Source organism: Salvelinus fontinalis, chromosome 21 (genome assembly GCF_029448725.1).
Source record: "Salvelinus fontinalis isolate EN_2023a chromosome 21, ASM2944872v1, whole genome shotgun sequence".
NCBI lineage: Eukaryota > Metazoa > Chordata > Actinopteri > Salmoniformes > Salmonidae > Salvelinus > Salvelinus fontinalis.
In genome coordinates this window covers 31,594,541-31,621,833 of record NC_074685.1, presented here as the reverse complement: position 1 = coordinate 31,621,833, position 27,293 = coordinate 31,594,541, and the positions used below count along the sequence as shown (strand labels likewise).

Here is a 27,293-nt window from a genome sequence, read left to right as displayed (position 1 = left end):
GATCAGAAAAAAAAGAAGGAAAAGGGGATAGGCATTTAAATCAGTCATGGCTACAGTCACTCTGCCAATGGGAACTCAAAATGAATAGAAATACCAAGTCGCTTGCCCAACAGATGCAACTGGGCCTGCAGCAGGTTCTCTTCCCAGAAAGTAGATGTGAACATGTTTCAAAAACCAAACCACTTTAACAGGATGGATGAGAAATATAACCATCTATTCATCATTGTCTGACACATTGTCAGAGAGCCAGACATTATGCTACTAGCGATGCCATTAAAACACATATGTCGCGGTCAATGTCTTAGACACACCGAGAAAAGTATCTGCCAAATACCATGAATAGAGTGTCTTGAAGGGGCTGTGGCTTTCAACAGGACTAGGTAAGGTCTTTCACTATATACAGGTAGCATTTCTTCACCTGCAGAATTCCAAGAACGCTGTTAATTGATTACTCAGTAGGAAGTGAGAGAGACTGAAAGACTGTTCTTAAGGTAATGACTTTCAGAACTTTCATTAGCCAGCACTTGTCATAACTATGAAACACATTCAATGTAAATGCCTCGACCTTTACACAAGATCTGGGAACATTACTGAATTCTCAAAGTCTCAAGGAAGGAACATTGAACGCAGTTATAGAAATCCTTGCTCGACTTCTAATCCTATATGTTTATTGTAAATTGATTACTGCATTTATGATGAGTAGACTTCGTTACAGAGATACAAATATGTGACTAAATATGACTATGCATGATGAATGGTTTAAATAGCACCCACTTTTTTTTGTTCAAGACTAGGTCTCCTGCACATTTTAACATTTAATACAGAATTACAGTATAACACGCACTGTGCAAATATCACCGCGGTGAAGTTTTCAAATGGAAATGTTCTCACCACCAATGTCTTAGAAAACGATTTCCACATAACTACCACAGCAACAAGTACTAAGTGACAGAAGTCAGGGAAGTTTAGCATGGTCCAGATTGTGACAGCTGCTAATGAATTTTCATAATTTGAGCATAGGTAAAACACCATTGTATGAATACCAATTGTTTATCACAAATGCAAATGTTCCCTCTGCATATAAACTTACAACCGACAATGAAACAAAACAAAAAAACTCTAGAATTGCCTCATAGTCAAAGCTGAATAAACTTCTGTGGTGAACTCAAATAGATTAGAAGACTAATACTAGTTGTTCTGCTGTGTGGCTGCAGTACCTGTAACTGTCCTGCAGAGCCAGGTGTGAGCTATTTGAGGAGGGTTGGCCCTGTGGAACAGCTGGTGGGACGGGGATGGATAGAGACACACAGTGGCTTGACTGGCCCCTGGACAGCAACTCTATCAAACACAGACAACAAAATAGAGATATAGATACACTGGACACGGCTACACGCAACATAAACCCATCACTGAGACTCTAATTAAGAAGAATATACGTACATATCAAACTATGGATTTCACACCTGAATAGGTCTACCTAAATCTAAATAAAGGCCCAGTCAGAGCATCTGGATGATGTGTACCTGTGTAGTGATCTAGGGAGGGGCTAGTGGATTGGCCCAACCTTCTGTCAATCATGTCCAGAGGAGAGAGGCTGGGTTTCAGGGGTTGGATGGTTAGGCAATCCGTTAATGCCTCTTGGCTCATGTCAACGGACAACCTCAGCTTTAGACCAATCACAGAGATACAGAGGTACAGAGATCAGCATAAATGCAAGTAGAGAATAGACTAACTTAAAAATACAGTGAATGTGGGAGTATTCGTAAAAACAATACTTTTTTAAAATAGAAACAGCCCACCTCCTGCGGCAAATTGTATCTATGGTGACATAACCTTAACTGTAAGATATAATTAATGAGCATGATTATCCCCAACAGTGACTTTTATATGGTCTGAGCATTACAGCGCAGCAAAGAAAATCAACTACCTAGTGAAGATTTATACAACAATATGTGGAGGCATTCTGCGTTAGTGTACTGTATAAGTGGATGTGTTTGCGATACAATAGAAGTGGGGAAAAGTAAGAGGCTGTGAAAGAGAGCGGGTGTCTCAAAAGACATTGAGACTGTGATAAAGTCAAGTGGATCCTTTCACTGCAAAGTGTAAGATGCTGAGGGGGATTGAGCGAATTTTCAAGTGTAAAGAGTAGAGTCCAGGCAGCTCCATACTGACCTTCTTCCTCAACTGCCTCTCTTTGGAGGAATGGGATTTGACGTGCTTGCGCAGGGAGCTGGGGTCAGTGTAGCGCTTTACACAACCAGGGATCTGACACGCGTACGGCTTCTGCACAAACACGCACACGGACACACACAACTGTAAATAATGTCACAAAACCAACAACTTCCAGTTTCGACTTTCAGTGTGTGTGTGTGTATGTCATTTGATTAGATTTATTTAGCCAGGATAGTCCACTCAGTCACTGTTTTCCAGGGAGTCCTGGGTTCCATATAATCAATAACAGCATACACATCACATAGATGCTGTCTAGATATAAGTCTACACAGAAGAATTTGTGTACAGCTTTCTTGAAGGTGGAAATGCTAGCTAGCTGCCATATGGGTAAGTCCAGCTCGATAGAGGAAAACAAGGCAGCGACAGAGAGAAAAAACGAGAATGAGAGAGCACAAGAGAGTGAACAAGGAAGAACACTTAGAGTAAGAGATCAGTGTCTCAATTCTCAATGCGTGTGTTTTCTGTGTGTCTGTCTGAGATACGCCACTCAACTCACCGTGTCCAGGTGTGTGCGCTGATGCTTGGCTCGGTCGCTGGAGTTGCTGAAGGCTTTGTGGCAGCCTGGGTGCTGGCATTGATAAGGCTTCTCTCCAGTGTGGCTGCGCAGGTGGATCTTCAGGTTCTCCAGCCGAGAGAAAGCCTTCTGACAGCCCTCAAACTGCAACAACACACAAAGGGCACAGGGAGAGGAGGGATAGTGTACACTTAATATCCCTATCATTAACCTATACTGTACATCAGGGGTCCACAAAACAACATCCAAACATTCAGCATATGGAGACCTTGAGACTATAAAGTTATATCTGCAAAAATAGGATTCTCTGAGATAATTGGTTTGAAAGGTGTCAGCAATTTTTTATCTGGTTTTCTTTTGGACTTAACAACAACATGAGTAGTATATAGATTTGAGAACATTGCACAAGACAAGGGTATATCAATAACCCAATTTTAATGCCGATAGAAGCTCTCGATAGGTAAACTACCACTGGTTAACACTATAAGACGTGTGGTGGTCAATGTATCCAGCAGGGGTCAGTATCTGTGTGTACACAGACTTCAGTCTGTAAAATCTGTCTTGTCTCAAGGGTGTTGTAGGATCTAAACATGTTGACAGATGAACTCATTGTAGAAACATGCTACCACCAACTCGTAGAGAGGTTAAGGTAGAGAGGGGTTTGTTCCTCGTCAAAAGGGCTTGCTCCCTGCCCAGGTGCACTAGCTGTCACAAGCTATGGGATTCAAGAGTAGTGGATGGAAGCTGATCCAAGTCAGCAGACCTAAACAGCTCTCCTTTGTGCAGTACTACCAGTGGCAGACTGGCCATCTGTCACTTCGGGCAAATGCCAGATGGCCTTCCACTGTCAGCCTATTGTGCCTGTCAAACTTGTTTTTGCAAAATTATCATTATCTGGCTAATAATGGTGGCCTCGAGAGATAAAATAGGCCGGTGTGTGTGGGGGCCTCAAGAAATAAAATAGGCCGGTGTGTGTGGGGGCCGCAAGAAATAAAATAGGCCGGTGTGTGTGGGGGCCTCAAGAAATAAAATAGGCCGGTGTGTGTGGGGGCCGCAAGAAATAAAATAGGCCGGTGTATGTGGGGGCCTCAAGAAATAAAATAGGCCGGTGTGTGTGGGGGCCTCAAGAAAAAAAATAGGCCGGTGTGTGTGGGGGCCTCAAGAAATAAAATAGGCCGGTGTGTGTGGGGGCCTCAAGAAATAAAATAGGCCGGTGTGTGTGGGGACCTCAAGAAATAAAATAGGCCGGTGTATGTGGGGACCTCAAGAAATAAAATAGGCCGGTGTGTGTGGGGACCTCAAGAAATGAAATAGGCCTGTGTGTGTGGGGGCCTCAAGAAATAAAATAGGCCGGTGTGTTAGAAATGCCTCGAGACAACTTCGGGTCCCAGTCTGCCCCTGAGTACTACCACCTCACTGCAATGACCTCACCCCCAAGACATGTGAATCATCACAGTTTCCTACTGTAAGTCAAGCCTACTACTTTGCTCTCTCACTCCACAGTCAAAGGGCTTGGAATGTCCTTACTTCAGTTTCACAGAGTAAAGTCATGGAACCATGACCCATTTTATTATTGTCCCTCCAGGACTGGATTCCTTGCATAGCTATACCTCTCCCTCAGTCTGAGCTGACCAACTACAAATGAATCAGTTCCTTTAATATTTGACTCATCACATTCATCTGCATTGCTATGGGACATATTCCTTTGATTCACTCCTTTGATTCCTTTGATTTGTGTATTAACATATTGCTAACTTCAGACTGGATTTCTCCTCTGAACTCTATCTGAATGGAACATTGCCGCTCTCTTCTTGCAAGACAATATCGCGAAGAAATTCAAATCTCTAACGTACTGTATAGGCAAAGTCTTACCTACTCAACAGCCACTACACTCAATGTTGTTCTGTCTGGAAGCTGGCAAACAGCAGGCACGAACATACTATACACCCTGCTGAGCAAAACCCCCAGCAGAGTACTGTCATTATGCCAAAACTCATTATGCCTAACTTTGACCCTCAATTCCAGTAAGGCCATTATGACTCCTTCTGATGGCAACCATATGTTCATATTGTCAAAAGGAATGGGAATCAGACTTTATAAGCCTTAAGTAATTCAAGAGGGAGGCAGATATGCCTGATAATTCTATCAGTGCTCACCAGCCTATTGGGGATAGCAAACGTATTCTGTATGACTGTATCATAGCGAATGTGTGAATTCGGGGTACAATCAACAGCATTTTAGTGCTTACAGATGAGGTCTCCCATGCAACGATGACGATATCTCTCCTTGTGGGTCTTTACCACTCCACTCTATGTCCTGCTTGTCTGGGGACACGAGTAATGACCTAACAGAAGTATCCCTGAAAGTGGAGAAAGCCACCACCATTCCATAGTCTTTCTAGTCTTTCACAAGTCTTCTTCACACACAGCAGGATATTCTGTCCAAATGCTCTCTAAAACGGTGGCATACCAGGGAAGTACACCACAACCGGACACTCCAAACCACAGTGTAGAGAAAAGGATCAGCATCGGACCATTCAGATGGGCTAGCATAAGAAAAATACAGGCCAGGGAGAATGAGCAGGATAAATAGCCATTCAGCCTGGGGATGGGAAGAGAACTGAGAACCAGCATCACACACAAATATACTGCCAGGAGCCCAGCGGTGCCCAGGAGTGGCCTGTCATGCACACTCACACACTCAAACACTCACGCACACACACACACTCTCTCTTGCTAATAAAGCTTAGAGTCCCCTTTTAGCTGCTGTGAGGGACAGAGGGTCTGAATAGACAGCAACATGGCTCCTCAGTGGAGCTGAATGCCACAGCCAGCCTCCTGACAGGTCCTGGCAGCCGGGCATGCCCTGGGGAACAATGACCCGCCCACAGCGTGCCAGCAGAGTCAGTCTAGTGCCCTCTGTAGTGCCTCAGCCTCTTTCCTCTCTCTCACATCTCCTCTCTCTCACATCTCCACTCTCTCACGTCTCCTCTCTCTCACATCTCCTCTCTCTCTCACGTCTCCTCTCTCTCTGTCTCCTCTCTCTCACGTCTCCTCTCTCTCACGTCCCCTCTCTCTCTCTCACATCTCCTCTCTCACGTCTCCTCTCTCTCACGTCTCCTCTCTCTCACGTCTCCTCTCTCTCACATCTCCTCTCTCTCACGTCTCCTCTCTCTCATGTCTCCTCTCTCTCTCTCTCTCTCTCTCTCACATCTCCACTCTCTCACATCTCCTCTCTCTCACATCTCCTCTCTCTCTCACGTCTCCTCTCTCTCTCACGTCTCCTCTCTCTCTGTCTCCTCTCTCTCACGTCTCCTCTCTCTCACGTCTGCTCTCTCTCACATCTCCTCTCTCTCACGTCTCCTCTCTCTCACGTCTCCTCTCTCTCTCACATCTCCTCTCTCTCACGTCTCCTATCTCTCACGTCTCCTCTCTCTCAAGTCTCCTCTCTCTCTCACATCTCCCCTCTCTCACATCTCCACTCTCTCACATCTCCTCTCTCTCACATCTCCACTCTCTCTTCTACTCTCCATCCCTTCCATGTTCCCGCTGTTCTCTCTCACATCTTTACAGAATGCTTTCCTTACTCTTATCTACAGCTCAACTCCCTTTCTTATCTTCTTCAAACGCTCAAATCTCACCCCCTCTCACATATCCTCTCCTCATACCCAGTCAACGTCTCCTCTCCCTCTTATCTTCTCATCTATCGTCATCTTCTATAAATGCAAAAAGTTGTCTTTAAAATAAGAGCTGAAAACGGTTACAGAAACTTGAGAATAAGCTGGTGCGTTAAAACACTTTGAAGTCTGAACCGGTTTCTGGCGGCAAAATCAAGTTATTTCCCTCCTTACGGTTGTAGAGATGGCGCTAAAAATCTTGGCAAACCATAAATCCCATCAGGCCTGCATTCTGTGCCGTTGCAGGCAGGACTAGAATTTCAAGCTGTCCATTGTAAGGGAAACTAAGTGGATTAAAACCGAACTACTGGGGTTGTGTTACACCTTAACGGCTACAGTCTTCGAACATCAATAAGAGATATGCTAAAATGCACACTGTGATTCCTCAAGTGAACCTACAACTCAAGTACTCTAGCGCAGAATAGAAGCATCAAGACCATTTATAATTCAGAAGATGTACCAAACAACACCGATAACTCCAGGATGTGTCAAGAGATATCGTCTATATCATTCACGTAGCTGAACATCACACTGCAGCAATGCGGATTGAGTAACCAACGGGAATCATCTGAGCTGACTGATAGCTTCCTGGTTCATCTTAATTGCACAGCCATGCAGCTACCATGACACTTGAACGCCTGCATTCCCATGGAGTGCTTTATTAAACTGACAAAGCTAGAGGAACCCTGGCCTCCACAGTTGCTTGGGTACCCCATATGTCCCTCTATTTAATTAACTACGATCCAGATCCAACAACACAGGGAGCTTTCATTAGAAAATAATATAGTTACTGTAGGAGGAGATATGGTTCAGCTGTACAAGAAACTGTATGAATCTACTGCACAACATCTAAAGCTGTTGTGATAAGCTGGAAAATGTACCATTATTAACTATGGCGGTAATTGTTCATCCTTCAAACAGTAAATCATCAAATGAATGTAGAGCAAAAAACATGATTAGCTAATGTGTTTACATAGGCGTTGCTCTTGGGGATTTCCAATGCTCCAAACCCGTTTGAAAACTGTTGAAAGTGTTGAAATCCCAGTGATAAGGCATATACTAAATACACAGATGAATCAACTATGTGTTAAGAAAGTGCTCAATCACCCTCGCGCACTGAGAGCTGACAGGTACAAGTCACGGCTTGCCTGGTGTATGTGGGGCAGTGTGCTGCGTAATCAGATCTACTTCATTGTAATGCTACCGGCTGGGCGGGCGGCTCGCGCCTCTGTTTGCCATTCACCAGCCCCATCCTTCCTGTCAATCATTCCTCACAATAAGCCCGAGTGTAATTCTCGGACAATTGACTGGCATGGCATCTAAGACGTTTTTAGTGAAGTAGAACTGGTTCTCTCGCTCTGTGAGAGTCTCTGTTGCCTGTCTAGCTCCTCGGCTCTGACTTTGATTGCTCAGACTGTTTTGTTCAGTAAGTATGGGTTTTCTGACAGTTTCTGTCAATTAGACTGACCTCGTTCTATTTCTTTTCGGTCTGACTTCTTCAGCGTATGCTGAAGTCAAGCCTGGGATGATGGGATGTCACACACTGGGTATGTCCAAATAGGCACTCTATTAACTATATAGGGAATAAGGTGCCATTTCCAGCGTTCTGTTTTTGGGTATGACCCTGGATATTTTCCCCTGTAACACATGATTACATGATACACAGACCCATCTGACTGCAGCTGCAGCCTCCATAGCAACGGGACTGGTTGGTACTAATAAGTGAGTGTTTTGGAGCGAAAGGTCGACCACAGGTATGCATCCAGTTAATAATTGTCTAACCAAGAAGCAGCGAAACGGGTCAAGGAATGAGAATTGTTGGCCTCTTACTCATCTGAACCTCAAGTATGTTCCCAGTGGGGTGGAGGGCGGGGGGTATCTCTACAATTGTCTCGACCAGGGATGTCAAAGCCATTTTGCCCGCGGGCCACATTCGGGTCTTTACCAAAGTCCAGAAAATGTGTTCGATTTCCTTGCAGTCAAAATTGTTTTAAAATGTTTTATTCTCCCTAACTATTCAGATTTCTTTTTGGTGATTCATAGCAACCTGGAAAGAGTGAAAAGACTGTTTCAGTGTAGGTCCAATATAATTTCTACAGTTTCTTTTTAGTTTTAGTAATCCAGCTTGATGAGCCTAAAAAAGAGCCCGAGCTCACTACTGCAACTAATGTGCATCAGTTTTGTGCTGCTATGGCTCCTGAAGGACTCCTATAACTGCAATTACAGCACAGGAAGGCTATACAGAGCTGAACAACTCATCTGTCAACTGACTTTGGCTTTGAACATGGTATGTTGTCATGCCGTGAAATCAAAAGAACCAAACGTAGCCTTCTCTAACAGCACATCTGAGAGAACAAAAGGTAGCACTAGGACTGGGAGCACCTGTCTCAGGGGAATCCAGCCAATCCTCCCCATCAGTACCAGGTCCAAGGATACATGGCTTTCAGATGAGCTCCATTCAAGTCTCTCTCTCCTTGGCCACAGAACCAGACCCAATCAGAACCGGGCCAGGGAACATCACCTTCCCAGAACCCCAGCCAAGTCTGTCCCTGCCTGGCAGGCTCTTGGCTGCTGACAGGCCCTGTGACTGCCTGGTAGAGTAGCTCAGAGAGAGAGAGAGAGGGGACTGTGGCAGAGCAGGGATCAGGAGGCTGGCTGACTGGTGCCCTGCCAGAACTTAAGCGCTGCGCTGCCTTTGTGCTGATTTAATAACTACATAATTAAGTTAACTGCCATGTCAACTATCACAGAGCTGGACTAATTAGCCCATGGCCACAGTTAAGAGGAGAGAGAGACCATATTTCTGACCCAAACCTTCAGCCTTCGGACGTACATCAGAGCACACAAAGGCCTTAAAGAGGTACAACGTGCGTACTTCAAGACGTCGATTTCCCTCTAAACCGTCTCAGCAAGGCTATTAGGAGGCTGAAAGGCCCTCTACAGCTCCGGTCTAGAGGATTGGCTGGTTGACTCACAGTAGACAGGGGAGACAGCCTGGAAGGGAACTGGTGCACTCACTTCCCCCCCTTAGCATACTTATGGGAAAAATATGTTAACCATTGTGCATAAAGGGGTGGAATAACTGAGGTAACATTTTGTTCAGGTAAAGCCAATGAATCCTCAAGTGGGTGACTAAACAGATTCACACTTGCATTTTATAGACAGTTTTGAGGCATTCACCAGAGATTGATTTGCTATGTACCGTGCACTTGTTGGGCTTCTCTCCTGAGTGGACTCTCATGTGGATGAGGAGTTTGTAGCGGGCGTTGAAGGGCTTGAACCTGCGTGGACACCCTGCCCAGAAGCAGGTGAAGTCCTCGCCATTCCGCTGGTCCACATGGAGCTTCTCTATGTGCCTTACCAGCTCCTCCTTTTGGTCATACACAGCACTGCAGTCAACCCAGCGGCAGCAGTGGCCCCCACTGTATTCCTCTGTCTCCCCCTCCTCTTCCTCCAGCATGGGGAACAGGGACAGGGGATGGGGCAGGAGGCTGGCCCCATGCACAGGGGGAGCTGGGGGAGCCTGTGGGACAGGGCCCTGGGAATGGTCCTGGATGTGGCTGGGAGGTCTGTGGAGGTGGAGGTGCTGGTGAGAGTGGTAGGGGGGCGGAGGGCCCTGCGGTGGACTATCTGATCTGATGATGGTGGCCAACTCTAGCTGAAAGTGTAGAGATGGCACCAGGTCATTAGCACTCCTGGCTGCCTCCTGTAGTGTCCCTCCCTCTGGGAGACACTGCTGCTCCACCACCATGTTAGCCATCTGGCTCTCCAGCGCCCCACCCTGCTCCAGCATCTGCATGCGGCCACACTCCGTCCCAGGGTGGGGGTCACTCAGTGGGATCAGGGCCAGCGTCGAGCCTGCGAGGCTGAAGAGGCCTGGAGACTGAGGATAGGGGATACAGCTCCCTCTCACCCCCAGGAAGTGGCCATAGACCTCAGGCTGGAGGGGTGAAAGGGTGTGGTGGGAAGCCGGAGAGCTCCGGGAGCCATTGATGTAAGCCACCAGCGAGGTGGGCGAGGTGCGGATGATGGAGTTGAAGTCGATGCCATAGCCATCTGACAGAGGGGACATGGAGAGGGCCCTCTTCTTGGAACGGGCTGAGTACTGCCGGGGGCTGTTGGCATCCCCGCCAAACAGGTAGGAAGGCAGGGACGCAGAGTTGGAGATGCTGGTGCTCCCTGACATGGCAGTGCCAGGGGGCATGCTGAGCAGCTCACCCCCCTCGCTGCCAAGGGTTGAGCCCTGCTGTGGGCAGAGTGGAGGAAGTACTCGGTAGCCATAGGGCCACTCCTGTCTGCCACTCAGAACTGACTGGGTCTCTGCTAGGCTCAGGGTGGTGGAGGCCAGGGACTCTCTGGAGAGCAAGGACCTGAGGCACAACACTGTAGTATGTGAGTAAGGATAGCAGTACCAGGAAAGTCTGGTAGAGTTGAGTATCACAGCTGTTTAATAACGTACATGGAAATTGTTTAAAGTAGCTCAGAAATCAGTGCAATGAAAAGAGTTTGTAGGTATACTCCCCCACCGAGTGTGGTGCAGAGGTTGACTCACCTGGCATCTGTGTAGGGTACCATCAGGCCTTGTGGGGGTTGGGAGTCTTGGGGGGCGTGTGGTACCAGAGGACCTGAGGTGTATGCCTGGGCACTCACAGGAGACACTGGGCCCAGGCTCTGGACCACCATCGGACTACTGGTGACCCAGAGGTTAGCACCAGCTGGCTGGCCCAACACCTGCATACTTGGTCCTGAGACAGAGTAACCTGATAGAGACAAGTTCACCATTAGAGGTTTGAGGGTTCACCATCAATGTCAAAGTATACAGGGTCATACAGTAGGAAATACAATCACTTGACATGGTTTGCTTGAATTAGACCATATACTTTACAACAACAAAAAAATACAGATATTTCTCCTCGCATAATAATATCTAAACAGTGAGGAACCACATACTGTATTAATGACCAAGGGTCTAAAATGTCGAGTGACATTTCTTAGGCCTCATGCGGGCTCTAAATTAATCAACACCGTTTCAAATTCATGTTCAACTGGGAATATTATAAAAATCATAATAAATAAGAGGCCTTTACATCCGAGCATCCAGCCTTCCAGTGCTGCTGCTTGTGCTAAAGACCACATTCAAACAAAACCGTTCGACACAGCTTGAAACAAGATTGAAAAAGAAAACACCATGATAAATAATACTAACTTTCTTAATTATGGAATCAAGTAATTCAAAGTAAATTCCAGACGAAGATAATAGAGAGACACTTGTGGAGAACTCTCACTGTGCATTAATTGTCGCGAGAGCTTCAACAACTGTGTAGTCTTCTACAATGTTCAAACTTCAGTGGTTGTGGCATTTGCCATTTGCATCCAACCATTGTCATCATGCTTGACACACATTTCTTAGTTTGTACTGGCAGTATCTGACTTTGATAGAGACGCAATGAATCCATGGTTCAGGGTCTGTTCCTCTCCGCCACAGTTCACTTCCCCATATTAACACACGCAGCTGTGTTTGCACACCAGGGACCCATGAGGCAGATATCATCAACAGAAATCAAACACAAACCTAACATTTTTTGTCTTGTTCAATAGAAGCTTATGAATCCTGGAATTCACCCTAACAAACCTGGACTGCCCAGAGACACTTTCTGCTCTGTTAATTACTAATGAGATTTCTTTCTTCCTCTCTTTCCTCCATCGCTCATTTAGGGATATGTTTTCTGCTTGGTTAGTTATCAATAAACAAGCCAGGGAGAAAGGAGTTCTGGGGAGTTCTGCGGTTAGGGTGGGAGGACGACATTGAAGTGAAGTGAAGTATGAAGACTTCTATGTAAATCGGTGCTACTTTGAAGAGTGGCGAGAAGAGAGGGGCTGATTGAAATGCTGTTTACAACATATCACTGGGACATGTGCACACTGTGATCTTTCAATTGAAAGGGAGGAAGAGGTCCTCCATACAGGTCCTTGGAGGGCATAGGTATCAGGCTTTAAATAAATAGTTTGTGGTAGGGAACATTTAGCTAGCTATTAAACAACTGATTACTTTAATAGGGTGCTTTCAATATACTTGGGAGGGACATCCTCACTTGCAAGTGCACCTAGAGAGGATAACTAACCTAAGGTCACGAGGGTCACAATATTCATAATGAGGGGACAAAGTCAAGACTGATTTAAACAATTACAGTTATGGGCAATTCCACACTAAAGGAACTGCGCTGAGACACAGATTTTTTTCTCTTAAATTGTATGCCAAAAAAAACCCATTGATTTCAAAGTTTAACAAACTGTACAACTCTCTGCACAAGGACTACTTTTAACAATTTCCTGGAAGAACTGTGCAGATGCTTATAGTTACTTCCTGTACATAGCCATGTTATTTTCACTCATTATTGTTATTCGTTATGCACTGTATTTAGTTCCTGTGTCACTATTATTTTTATTTTTTTCTATTTGATCTTTAAATCTCTTCTGGTTATTGAACTACAGTAAATTAAGTGGATTTACATCCAGTAACTGAATTGCAGTAATGGAATTTCATCATTGGTCCCTGATCTGTACTACACAGAAATGCATAATTATGGATAGGAATGTCATTCCCTTCATGGTGTTGTATCCTAAAATGGTACACAAAGGTATAAATATGTAATATCCTCTGATTTTGGTATTATTCTACCACACTGGCTATTATTTTAATGAGCTCCGCCACCAAATAAGAGCACATTTGGTTGGTCCAGACTGGACCAAATCTTAACTAATCACAGATGTCTATGTTTCACAAGTTTGGACATCAAAGTACAGCACAGTAGAGTACAGTACATTATAGTGTAGTCCACTCTAGTGTGCTCTACTGTGTACTGTACTCTACTTTTATGTACTGTACTGTACTGTACTGAACCATACTCTACTTTTCTTTGCTGTAGTGTACTATACTCTACTGTGCTCTACTATAATGTACTGTACTATACTCTACATTTCTTACTGTAGTGTACTCTTCTGTGCTCTACTGTACTGTACTGTAATGTACTGTGCTGTCCAAACTTGTGAATCATGGACATCTATTTTTGTGTCAAATGAAGGTCAGTACAGACGTCTGTGGACCTTGAAATCAAGTCTAGTCTGGACCAGGCCCTCAAAAAACGTCTGTGGATGTTGAAATCAAGGCCAGGACCAAATGCAAACTACTTTTCAATGTCCATGGACGTCAGGTGTCGGTCAGTGTTCAGTGGGTGAGGATCCTGGTTATAGTAAATGGAAAGGGAGTGTCAGTAAGAGCCGGGAGAGGGGACATTAATTGAAGAGAGAGGGAGCGAGAGAGGGAGGGGTTGTCTAGACTTTTCACACACTTGCTTTGACCACCAGACGACAGAAAGAGAAAGGAAACAGTTGTCAGCTGAACATAACAGAATGCCAGTGGATGGGAGGACAGTAGCAGGTGACCCAACTGTGGTTTGTGACTGCTTTGAGTTCCCATTGTAGCCAATTAATTTGCATAAATTCTGTTACCAATTTGTTTTAATCACTTAGTCTACAAAATTAATATCAGTAAAAACACTATAACTAACTGGCAGGTCTACCTTCACTTGTCACTTCTGTGAACTGTCATTATCCTCCCCCCTAATGAGGGAGAGAAATGTGAAAATATCATGAAGATTTTGGCAATGGAAACTTACAGAAGGCAGAATTTTTTTCCACCATAACTAAATGTTGATATTAGTTGGCAGGGGTCTTCAACATTATTGTGTTTTGATGTAAACTCGGCAAAAAAAGAAACGTCCTCTCACTGTCAACTGTGTTGATTTTCAGCAAACTTAACATGTGTAAATATTTGTATGAACATAACAAGATTCAACAACTGAGACATAAGCTGAACAAGTTCCACAGACATGTGACTAACAGAAATGGAATAATGTGTCCCTGAACAAAGGGAGGGTCAAAATCAAAAGTAACAGTCAGTATCTGGTGTGGCCACCAGCTGCATTAAGTACTGCAGTGCATCTCCTCCTTATGGACTGCACCAGATTTGCCCGTTCTTGCTGTGAGATGTTACCCCACTCTTCCACCAAGGCACCTGCAAGTTCCCAGACATTTCTGGGGGCAATGGCCCTAGCCCTCAACCTCTGATCCAACAGGTCCCAGACGTGCTCAGTGGGATTGAGGTCCGGGCTCTTCGCTGGCCATGGCTCTTCGCTGGCCATGGCTCTTCGTTGGCCAACACTGACATTCCTGTCCTGCAGGAATTCACACACAGAACGAGCAGTATGGCTGGTGGCATTTTCATGCTGGAGGGTCATGTCAGGATGAGTCTGCAGGAAGGGTACCACATGAGGGAGGAGGATGTCTTCCCTGTAACGCACAGTGTTGAGATTGCCTGCAATGACAACAAGCTCAGTTCGATGATACTGTAACACACCGACCCAGAACCTGACGGACCCTCCACCTCCAAATCGATCCCGCTCCAGAGTACAGACCTCAGTGTAATGCTCATTCCTTTGACGATAAACTCAAATCCGACCAACACCCCTGATGAAACAAAACCGCAACTCGTCAGTGAAGAGCACTTTTTGCCAGTCCTATCTGGTCCAGCGATGGTGGGTTTGTGCCCATAGGCTACGTTGTTGCCGGTGATGTCTGGTGAGGATCTGCCTTACAACAGGCCTATAAGGCCTCAGTCCAGCCTCTCTCAGCCTATTGCGGACAGTCTGAGCACTGATGGAGGGATTGTGCGTTCCTGGTGTAACTTGGGCAGGTTCGGATGTACCAACCCTGTGCTGTTACATGTGGTCTACCACTGCGAGAACGATCAGCTGTCCGTCCTGTCTCCCTGTAGCACTGTCTTAGGCTTCTCACAGTACAGACATGACAATTTATTGCCCTGGCCACATCTGCAGTCCTCATGCCTCCTTGTAGTAGGCACATTCACACAGATGAGCAGGGACCTTGGGCATCTTTCTTTGGGTGTTTTTCAGAGTCAGTAGAAAGGCCTCTTTAGTGTCCTAAGTTTTCATAACTATGACCTTAATTGCCTATCGTCTGTAAGCTGTTAGTGTCTTAACGACAGTTCCACAGGTGCATGTTCATTAATTGTTCATGGTTCATTGAACAAGCATGGGAAATAGGGTTTAAACCCTTTACAATGAAGATCTGTGAAGTTATTTGGATTTTTACGAATGATCTTTGAAAGACGGGGTCTTGAAAAAGGGATGTTTCTTTTTTTGCTGAGTTTATTTCTAATAGATTTTAAGGCTTTTTATAATAGATATTTTCTAAGACCTCTTTTCCACCTGTTTGACAAGAAATCAAAGCCTATGCTTATTCCTAATTTCTAGGATGGAAATTGTTGAAAAATGTACATGTCTTAATAAAAAATAAATAGAGACTTAGCTTTCATTTGACACCCAATTTGATATCCTCCTATGAACTTCACTTGTTGGTGCTCATGTAACCTTTCACATGGAAATGACCTTATCCTACACAAAAGGTCAAGACATCACTCACATCTACACTCGTGTAAATGTATTAGTCTGAATGTAATACTGTATATCGACAAAGCTTACAAGAACGTACCTTTGACACCACTGTCAGAGCAGTCAGACGCCATGCCCTGATTGGTGGCTGCAACGCTGATGGGTGGGAGTTGAAGGGCGGGCACTTGTTGCCGTGACATCTGTGAGACACTTGACACATTTGGCTGTTTCCCATTGGTCAACATCTGCCTGTGGAGGCTCAGGGCAGGGAGCAGGACAGAACTTCCAGAATTCCCAGAGTTTGTCCCGGAGCTGAGGGGTACCTGAGAGTGGTGGACACCCCCTCCTCTACCCCAGCTGCTACCCACTGGAGAGGGGCTCAGGGTGGCACAGAATCCCGGGGACAGGGTGGTGCGCATAGGCATTCTGATGGAGGGGGCCTGCTGTCCTGTGATCATGCCCAGCGATTGGGGTACACCAGAGGGGGAGACCAAGAGGTGACAGCCCTTACCGTTCATGTCTGACCCAGTTTCTTTTTCACAAGCAGCCTTGGAGGGTTTAGGAGACTAGAACAACTTTTCCGAAAATGCTCCTCTTCCCAAAAGTCATGCTTGAGTCTGCAGAAGAGGAAGATCCGTGGCTAAATCAGCATCTCATCTTCAGGCCCTCTGTGGTCTATCCATACGGACAAAGACATCTGAAATATATCAGTGAGACAGGCACACATTTATAGTTTTGAGTAATAAATGAGTCACAAACTATAACTCACGCAGGGAAGAATTTACTGAAATCTCCCAAAAATATGTTGCCATAGTCTAGTCATGGTTCCCAACTCTAGTCCATCAAGAACCCCCAACAGTACACATTGTTATTATATCCCCGGACAAAGAATATCTGATTCACTTAATTGCGGGCATGATTAGTTGACAAGTTGAATCAGGTGTCCTTGTCTGGGATGTTTGACAGCAAACAGAACTACAACAGAAAACCTTCACGTGCGCAACTATGGGGCAAAACAGACGGGCTTGGCTTGTATTGTTAACAACAGGTAAACTATATTTAGTCTCCAAATGTTTATTGAAAACATAAATACATTTTGCACAATGAGTACTTGTTGTCTCTCAAATGCATTGTTACAGTTGTTGGGCCACTCAGGGGTATGTACTTAGTCCCCTACTGTACTCCCTGTTCACCCATGTCTGCGTGGCCAAACACGACTCCAACACCATCATTAAGTTTGCTGACAACACAACAGTGGTCGGCCTGATCACCCACAACGACGAGACAGCGTATACAGTGCCTTGCAAAAAATATCCCCCTTGCCGTTTTTCCTATTTTGTTGCATTACAACCTGTAATTGAAATAGATTTTTATTTAGATGTAATGTAAGATGTAATGTAATGGACATACACAAAATAGTCCAAATTGGTGAAGTGAAATGGAAAAAAAATTACTTGTTTAAAAAAAACTAAACGGAAAAGTGGTGAGTGCATATGTATTCATACCCCTTTGCTATGAAGCCCCCAAATAAGATCTGGTGAAACCAATTACCTTCAGAAGTCACATAATTAGTTAAATAAAGTCCACCTGTGTGCAATCTAAGTGTCACATGATCTGTCACATGATCTCAGTATATATACACCTGTTCTGAAAGGCCCCAGAGTGTGCAATACCACTAAGCAAGGGGCACCACCAAGCAAGTGACACCATGAAGACGAAGGAGCTCTCCAAACAGGTCAGGGACAAAGTTGTGGAGAAGTACAGATCAGGGTTGGGTTATAAAAAAATATCCGAAATGTTGAACATCCCACAGAGCACCATTAAATGCATTATTATTAAATGGAAAGAATATGACACCACAACAAACCTGTCAAGAGAGGGCCGCCCACCAAAACTCACAGACCAGGCAAGGAGGCCATTGGTCAGAGCAGAAACAAAGAGACTGGAGCTGCAAAGCTCCACAGCGGAGTTTGGAGTATCTGTCCATAGAACCACTTTAAGCTGTACACTCCACAGAGCTGGGGTTTAAAGAAGAGTGGCCAGAAAAAACAATTTCTTGAAGAAAAAAATAAGCAAACACATTTGGTGTTTGCCAAAAAGCATGTGGGAGACTCCCCAAACATATGGAAGAATGTACTCTGGTCAGATGAGACTAAAATTGAGCTTTTTGGCCATCAAGGAAAATGCTATGTCTGGTGCTAACCCAACACCTCTCATCACCCCGAGAATACCATCCCCACGGTGAAGCATGGTGGTGGCAGCATCATGCTGTGGGGATGTTTTCATCAGCAGGGACTGGGAAACTGGTCAGAATTGAAGGAATGATGGGTGGCGTTAAATATAGGGAAATTCTTGAGGGAAACAGTCTTCAAGAGATTTGAGACTGGGACGGAGGTTCACCTTCCAGCAGCACAATGACCAGATCTCATCCAATTGAGAATCTGTGGTATTACTTAAAGATTACTGTACACCAGCAGAACCCATCCAACTTGAAGGAGCTGGAGCAGTTTTGCCTTGAAGAATGTACAAAAATCCCAGTGGCTAGATGTACCAACCTTATAGAGACATACCCCAAGAGACTTGCAGCTGTAATTGCTGGAAAAGTGGCTCTAACAAAGTATTGACTTTAGTTATGAATAGTTAAGCACGCTCAAGTTCTCTTTTTTTGTAATATTTCTTGTTTGTTTTACAATAAAAAATATTTTGCATCTTCAAAGTGGATGTCATAAGGTGAATGCACCAATTTGTAAGTCGCTCTGGATAAGAGCGTCTGCTAAATGACTTAAATGTAAATGTAAATGTAAATGGTGGGCATGTTGTGTAAATCCAATGATACAACCCCCCAAAAAATCTATTTGAATTCCAGGTTGTAAGGCAACAAAATAGGAAAAATGCCAAGCAGGGTAAATAATTTCGCACACCACTGTAGAGAGGAGGTCAGATAACTGGCAGTGTGGTGCCAGGACAAAAACCTCTCCCTCAATGTGAGCAAGACAAAGGAGCTGATCGTAGACTACAGGAAATGGCGGGCCGAACAGGCCCCCATTAACATCAACGGGGATGTAGTGGAGCGGTCGAGAGTTTCAAGTTCCTTGCTGTCCACATCACCACCAAACTATCATGGTCCAAACACACCAAGACAGTTGTGTGTTCTTTTCCCCCTCAGGAGACTGAAAGACTTGGCAAAGGTCCCCAGATCCTCAAAAAGTTCTACAGCTGCACCATCGAGAGCATCCTGACCGGTTGCATCATCGCCTGGTATGGCAACTGCTCGGCATCTGACCGTAAGGCGCTACAGAGGGTAGTGTATACGGTCCAGTACATCACTGGGCCAAGCTTCCTGCCATCCAGGACCTCTATACCAGGCGGTGTCAGAGGAAAGCCCATAATATTATCAGAGACTGCAGTCACCCAAGTCATAGACTGTTTTCTCTGCTACTGCACGGCAAGCAGTACTGGAGCGCCAAGTCTAGGACCAAAAGACTCCTTAACAGCTTCTACCCCCAAGCCATAAGACTGCTGAACAATTGCTAAACAACTGAACAATGAAATGGCCACAGGACTATTACATTGACACCCCCCCTCTCCATTTGTTTGTACATGTTGCTACTTGCTGTTTATCATCTATGCATAGTCACTTCACCCCTACCTACATGTACAAATTACCTCAACTAACCTGTACCCCCGCACACTGACTCGGTATCGATACCCCCTATATATAGCCTCGTTATTGTTTCTGTTAAAAGTGTTACTTTTATTTTTGTGATTTTTTAAAACTTTAGTTTATTTGATAAATATTTTCTTTACTCTTCTTGAACTGCACTGTTGGTTAAGGGCTTGTAAGTAAGCATTTCACGGTAAGGTACACTCGATTGGCCCGACTAACCGGTGCCTGTATATAGCCTCGCTGCTGTATATAGCCTCGCTGCTGTATATAGCCTTGCTGTTGTATATAGCCTCGCTATTGTATATAGCCTCGCTGCTGTATATAGCCTCGTTGCTGTATATAGCCTCGATGCTGTATATAGCCTCGCTATTGTATATAGCCTCGCTGCTGTATATAGCCTCGCTATTGTATATAGCCTTGCTATTGTATATAGCCTCGCTGCTGTTATTTTTCACTGTGTTTTTACTGTTGTTTTTTATTTCTTTACTCATCTATTGTTCACCTAATACCTATTTTTTTACTTAAATTGCATTGTTGGTTAGGGTCTGTAATTAAGCATTTCACTGTAAGGTCTACACCTGTTGTCTTCGGTGCACGTGACAAAATAAACTTTGATTTGATGGACAAATAAAGTTTGATTTGGTTAGCTAGCTAGCGAATTTTTTGCCATATTAGCATTGACATGAATTACTTTAAAACACCTTAAAACAAGGCATGGTATCAAGAACAAGATAACCTACCTGAAACGAGCCACCTATGATTCCCCACATGGCAGCTTCTTGTCATTTTTGCCAGCTATCTGACCATTGAGAATCATAATAAAGCACAGCTTCTGGACCCATCAATGCGCGCGCAACATTTTCAAAATGTTGTCAACCAACCCGTCTATACAGTAGAGCCGTTTAAAAGGCTTTTTTGTGTTGTTGCAGAAATGTCTTCTTGAACATGTGAACTTTTAACGCATTGATGCCTTAATAATAAACTTGTATGTGATCTGTAATTATGAAGAACATTTTTAAAACGAAGCTGTTTAGCCACAGAGAAAATACAGAATCTTGCCCCGCCATTATTGGTTGGGATAAGGAGGGGGCCGGGAAATTCACAAGAGAGAGTCTGTCACTAGCCTTCTGTCAAATGTCACATCCTGCTCTCTGATACCGCGGATATTGGAAAAATTACTCATATTTCATTATGGATAACATGCAAAGTGTAGCTACAGCTTTCAACAACAATGTTGCCCTGAATTCTGCTGGTGCTGGTATCATGCAGCTCTTATTGGTTGATGCCGAGTGGGAAGGATATTTTGAAAGTGTTTTAGTCTGCTGTGATTAATCATCATCCATATGCAGGTAAGAGTCCCCAGTGAAACAGCTTGCTAGCTTCATGTGCACACTTCATTAGCTAGCTCAACACAGTGTCATACAGTTGTTTTCGTTGCTAGCTAACCACTGGGCACAAACTGGTTGAATCAATGTAATTTGTCAACGTATTGCGATGTGGAATCTACGTGGAAAACAGGCTGCTGAGGGGAGAACGGCTCATAATAATGGTTGGAATGAAGTGAATGGAATGGCATTAAACGATGTGTTTAATGTATTTGATTCCATTCCACCTATTCCGCTCCAGCCGTTACTACGAGCCCGTCCTCCCCAATTAAGGTGCAGCCAACTTCCTGTGGTGGAAAACACATTGGATTTGAAAAAAGTTACGACCTTTTGTTAAAACTGTCATTTTGAGGGTAACATTTCAACAACCAAAATATGTTGAATTTGTACAACTGAAACAACGTCAGATCTTCAACATAATAGCCACTATAACAAAAAAGATAAAGAGTTGATCTATCTACAGCTATTCCTTCGGTCTCCCATCCAGGATTTTAACCAAGCCCAGCCCTGTTTAGCTATGATATATTTGTCACTGACTATTACCAATGTGCTATCGTGATAATGATTGTTGAGAAAATCTCAAGTTAATAGATTCACTGTTGCTATCGGAGTCATTCCAACGGGTAGGTCCAACAAATCAAATCAAATGTAACCGTCCTTTATCAATCATATATCATCAATGATGATATTTAGGCCTGTATAGCATTTGGGAAGTCATCAACAGCTAATGTTTCAATTCAACCCAGGGTTCAACTAAAAATAGAAAATACATATAGGCCTACGTTTCAGCTTTGGTTGACTTCAAATGGAATCTACAAGTTAATATATGTTGGATTCACGTCTCCATCTAAACCAAAAATACAATTGAAAGAATAAGATTACATCAAATCAAATTGTATTTAAAGTGTATTTAAAGTTAGATTTGATTTAGTCCTATTGTTGATCAATGTATCTACCAAATATTACCCAATTATCCACGTTGAAATGAGGTGGTGTGCCCAGTGGCTATTGCTGTGTAACTAAACACCTGCATACAGGCTACTGCTGAACGATTAAACAAAGAGTCTTTTTTTTCCTGAATTTTTTTACTAATTGACTGAAGTCGGTTCAATTATCTGAATTATATATATTTTTTTAAATCTTCTGTGAGCTCAATGAGCACATTGCACTACAGTTCATCTAGAGATAAATCAGATTATGCCTTAACTGTGAGATGTAGTAGTTTCCAACAGGCCAATGTTCTACATAGTTTAGCACAGAAAACATGATAATTAACTACAATGACCATAATCCATTGCACGGCTACTCGTCCAGTCTGTGTTTCTTTTACACTTGCTACACAAGACACAGAAGAATGCGCGATCAAGAGGGGATACATAAAGTATGCCTTATTTACTTTGAATAACTAGTAAAATAGTGATTTTGTCAGACAGCATAGGCAGCAGCTCTATAGAGATGAGATGATGACTTGGAATGAAATAATAAAGTAATCAAATAAAACGCATGTATTATACACAACAACTGAAATATTGTATTCAAGTAAAGTAATGTGAATAACTGATGGTTAATAAGTGATAAGAAGTAATGAACATTCACTACCATCATGGGACTTTATTCATTGTTTTATTCCGTGTTGTTACAGCATTCAACCAACATAATGCTTGGTGCATGTATTTATTTTTTTAATTATCAAAACCGAAATCAAAAATCTTTATAATTTTTTAAATAATCGAGCCGAAACCGAACCGACCTCAAAAAGCACTAATAATAAAATAATAATAATAATAACTAATAATAAACAGCACTAATACAGGTAGCATGCTAGCTAGCTAACTTTAGCTGGCCAGAACTCTAGCTAGCTAGCTAATGTTAGATTGGCTAATGTTTATGGTTGATGTGCTGAGCCATGCATGACATGATGATAATCTTTGTCATGTTTGTCAGTTTGTCATGTTTAACCACCGAAAATAGCCACTGTGGTGCATATGCTAACCCATGTTAGCCAGGTGATAGGTACATACATGCTAAGGTTTTAAAGCTAGCTAGCCACAATTAAATAATGGCTAAAAAGCTATCTAGATTGGATAATAGATTTAGGTCGTTTTTTGCCATTTCAACTAACTGGCTAGCTAGACGAATATCATTTACATTTAGCTAATTATGAAGTTAAATGTTTGCTAAATAAGTTGTGTCAGCATTGCCATTGTTTCACTGGAAGCAGGTTGACTACAGGGCTTGTTTTTTAGCTGGTGAATTAGTACAGCTGTAGCAGTCAACAGCCAATAACAAGCTATTAGAGTATGAATGTATTTATGTTTTAACTCTAACCTATTTTCTGGAATTTGTCTTTCAGCATAAGAAGAACCTGCTCTCCTCTGCAAGTACAAGGAGATGAACAAGGGTGAACAAGCAGCACTTTTGGTATTTTGTATTTGTACTTTATGAGCTTATTGCTTTAACTTGGGCGTCAGTGAATATAAGTGCTGGGTTTGTTATTTTTAATACAAGGTTTTAAAGCTAGCTAGCCACACAGCTAGCTGGCCTCCCGGGTGGCGCAGTGGTCTAGGGCCAGAGTCTCTGGGTTCGCGCCCAGGCTGGGCTGGGTTCGCGCCCAGGCTCTGTCGCAGCCGGCCGCAACCGGGAGGCCCGTGGGGCGACGCACAATTGGCATAGCGTCGTCCGGGTTACAGAGGGTTTGGCCGGTAGGGATATCCTTGTCTCAGTATGTAAAAAATGTAATAAAATGTATGCACTCTACTGTAAGTCGCTCTGGATAAGAGCGTCTGCTAAATGACTAAAATGTAAAAATGTAATTTAAATGTTTTAAAGTCTTGTCTATTTTAGTCTGCTTTCCTCTTTTACGGCTTCAAGTGTCTGGAGCCTGGTGTTGTTGTAGCCAAGGAGCTTTCATTCAGATGGAACCAGATTTCAGCCACTGTGCAACGTTGACGTCCTTCCTCCCAGAGATGTGCAAGCATCCCCTGGACTGGACACATCCCGGCAAACATATCTTTTTGAGAATGAAAAGGCCATGAATAGTACATGTCCTGCTCCAAATGGCAGGTCAGAAATAGATTCAGAAACAGGTCAGAAACAGAAATAGATAGAAGTCACTCAAAGGCAGTGGCGTGTATTCATGGATGCCAAGGGAAGCCAGGCTTCCCCCAAAAATTGGCAAATAAAAAATAAAAATACATAAAATGATTTATCTTTTGTCTCTCTGTGTTTCCTCATTTTCTTTCAATTCGCAAGCGGCTGAATGTATCGCATAGGAGAAAGCATTCGAGCGAGTGAAACAGCACCTCTCTGTTTCTTTATGTGTAGGCCATCTATCTGATGCTGTCTGGTCCAAATGAGTATGACATTGTTGCCGCCCGTAGCATTGAAGGCAAAGGAAGCCAGCAAGCATTTGGCCTCCCTTGATAAAAATATATATACATTTTTTTCCAATCAGCGTTGAGCTAAACTGTGAATGGTCCTGGCGCACCAAAACAAAGTGTCAAGGGAAGCCAACATGGATTTTGCCATCACTCCTCTATCAAATCCCATTGAGAGCATACATCATTGACAGAGAAAATTGTTGCATCTCATTGTGTTGTTGTCCTCCGGTGGCTTGCTAGCTAGCTAATATTGTCCCTTTCCTAAATTTTTGCAATTATGTTAGTACAGCTGAAAACTGTTGTTCTGATTAAAGAAGCAATACAACTGGCCTTCTTTAGACTAGTTGAGTATCAGCATTTGTGGGTTCAATTTCAGGCTCAAAATGGCCAGAAACAAAGAACTTTCTTAGGAAACTCGTCAGTCTATTCTTGCTCTGAGAAATGAAGGCTATTCCATGCGAGAAATTGCCAAGAAACTGAAGATCTCGTACACCGCTGTGTACTACTCCCTTCAGTAGTACACAGCGGTACACAACAGTTTTAAGCTGTACTAACATAATTGCAAAAGGGTTTTCTAATGATCAATTAGCCTTACAAAATTATAAACTTGGATTAGCTAACACAACGTTCCATTGGAACACAGGAGTGATGGTTGCTGATAATGGGCCTCTGTACGCCTATGTAGATACTCCATTAAAAATCTGCCGTTTCCAGTTACAAGTCATTTACAACATTAACAATGTCTACACTGTATTTCTGATCAATTTGATGTTTTTTTATGGACAAAAAATGTGCTTTTCTTTCAAAAACAAGGACATTTCTAAGTGACCCCAAACTTTTGAACGGTTGTGTAGGTTCTAATATGGCTTTTTTTGGGGTGGGGGGGGTTCTTGGCTTCCACTACACACCACTATTGCTCAAAAGGATCTTATGATATACGCCTAGATCTATATAGATTGTTTTTACCTTTATGTGTTTGTGTGTTTTAAGTTGTTCCTTCTTGTAAGCTAGCACCTGAAGTTAATCAAATATTGTAATCTTGAAATATTTTCTTTGTTTTTTAAGCAATGTACCTCAATGCTTTAGCATATGGCCACAGTCACATGGGTTCACATGTGAATTCTTATAGAGATGGGTGGGTCTAAGGCTTAAGAGTGTTTGAACTATGTTAAATGGGCGTGAACAAAGAGAAGCACTGTAGCTTTTCAATATGAAAGGTTATCTTTATTATACAACAAATAGGCAATTTAATACGTTCATGTTTTGCCTAATGAGGGAATTAGTGAGATAATGTACAGAATATCTATTTTGGAAATTTGGTAAAAATATTAATTTTCTAAATACATGTTTCCCAAGGATTATTGTAAAGCAAGTGTGTAAATGGCTTCGAAATCTTTGAAATACTTTTTCTCCTAAATGGAATTACACATTCATCAACATTTAAAGCAACATTACTTCCCCATTTTTGATCCAACTACAGTGTATGGTATACCATTTTGAAGCGCTAAGTCTGTAACGTTACTTGAATACAATGTGAAAAAAAAATGCAAATCCCTTACATTTGATTTAAGTCCCCCACAAATGCACTTTCTGTCTGAAAAACATGACAGGCATATTATAAATCAAATCGTACATGCTTTATCATTAAAAGCAACTTTCTACAAGACAGATTGCAGTTTCTATTTACTTTTGGCTACTTTGTTACTAAAGACGAATTACAATTGCAAGTAATTTGGTAGATTTAGCACTTAGCAGAGTGATTTGCAAGAACATTTATTTCAAATGTGTGTAGTAGGCCTATCATTGTCAACCCTAACGTTTACAGTAAATTAAAGTAAATAAAAAGTTAATGACAATGTCAAACTTTTATTGAATTGTAAATACTGTTAATTACATGTTTACTCACCTGCAAATTCTTTAGCACTGAAACTATTTTCTGTCAAGTAGTAGATTGACAGGTGAAAACTCGAAACGACAAGGCGATAATGACTTCAGATAAGTATCTAAATAAAGCAGATTTTCGACATCACCACACAGTTAACGTGAAATTACTGTTCGCGGTTTCGATACATTATTCATATCTATGTTTGAGAAGTTGAGAAGTTGTGATGAAGTTGGTCCCACGCGCTCTTGGCACCCAGTCACTGAGCCTCTTGTTGGTAGGCTACGTATTCGTTTTGGTCATCATCTCCAGCAGGGAGGTGTATCGGTTACCCTTTTGCCCTTGTGTGTGAGCGATGTGATTTCATATTCAAGCAGCCTGGTCTCATATACTAGACGTGACACAATAAAAGAAAATCCGGGACACTCAAATTAGTATGATATGTTATGTTTTGTATGGTTACACAAGACAGAAGGTTACTTAAGGCAAAGCTTGCGTGTTCGAATCTTAGCAAGCACATTAGCATTTTAGCTAAATAGCACATTTGCAACTACTTACTACTTTTTACCTACTTTGCAACTACTTAGCATGTTATCTAACCCTTCCCCTAACCTTAACCCTTTAACCTAACTACTAACACTAACCTTAACCCCTAGCTAACATTAGCATTAGCCACCTAGCTAACGTTAGTAACAAGAAATTGGAATTCATAACTTATCATTTCATACTAAATAGAGGAAACAGCTCTACATTAACTATGTTATGTCTACCCCTGAGTCCAGTTTGCAGCAAGAGGTAATTCTTTAACTCTGCTCTATGCAAATTGAAAATCCAATGGTTTTCAGATATTTTACAACTGGTAAAATGATTAACATTTTGCTGAATATTAGGCTACATCATAATTTTGATGAGTGTGTGTTAGATAAAAAAGTGTAATCTCTGTGTGTGTATGTGTGTGTGTGTGAGAGAGAGAGAGAGAGACACACACACACACACACACACACACACACACACACACACACACACACACACACACACACACACACACACACACACACACACACACACACACACACACACACACACA

General features: G+C 43.0%; 1 protein-coding gene across 1 annotated transcript in view; it reads right to left on the bottom strand.

Moving 5' to 3' along the window:
- LOC129818652 (zinc finger protein GLIS3-like) overlaps window positions 1-26,534 on the bottom strand; it is a 33,236-nt gene extending 6,702 nt beyond the window's left edge. The window contains exons 1-8 of the mRNA XM_055874760.1: window positions 26,231-26,534; window positions 15,993-16,589; window positions 10,975-11,182; window positions 9,625-10,792; window positions 2,729-2,890; window positions 2,173-2,283; window positions 1,524-1,665; window positions 1,218-1,338 (exon numbers count right to left, since the gene is read on the bottom strand). Coding sequence (XP_055730735.1) covers window positions 1,218-1,338; window positions 1,524-1,665; window positions 2,173-2,283; window positions 2,729-2,890; window positions 9,625-10,792; window positions 10,975-11,182; window positions 15,993-16,410 — 2,330 coding nt within the window. The 5' untranslated portion in view covers window positions 16,411-16,589; window positions 26,231-26,534. The remainder of the gene's footprint in view (window positions 1-1,217; window positions 1,339-1,523; window positions 1,666-2,172; window positions 2,284-2,728; window positions 2,891-9,624; window positions 10,793-10,974; window positions 11,183-15,992; window positions 16,590-26,230) is intronic.
- Between the last annotated feature and the right edge of the window lie 759 nt (window positions 26,535-27,293).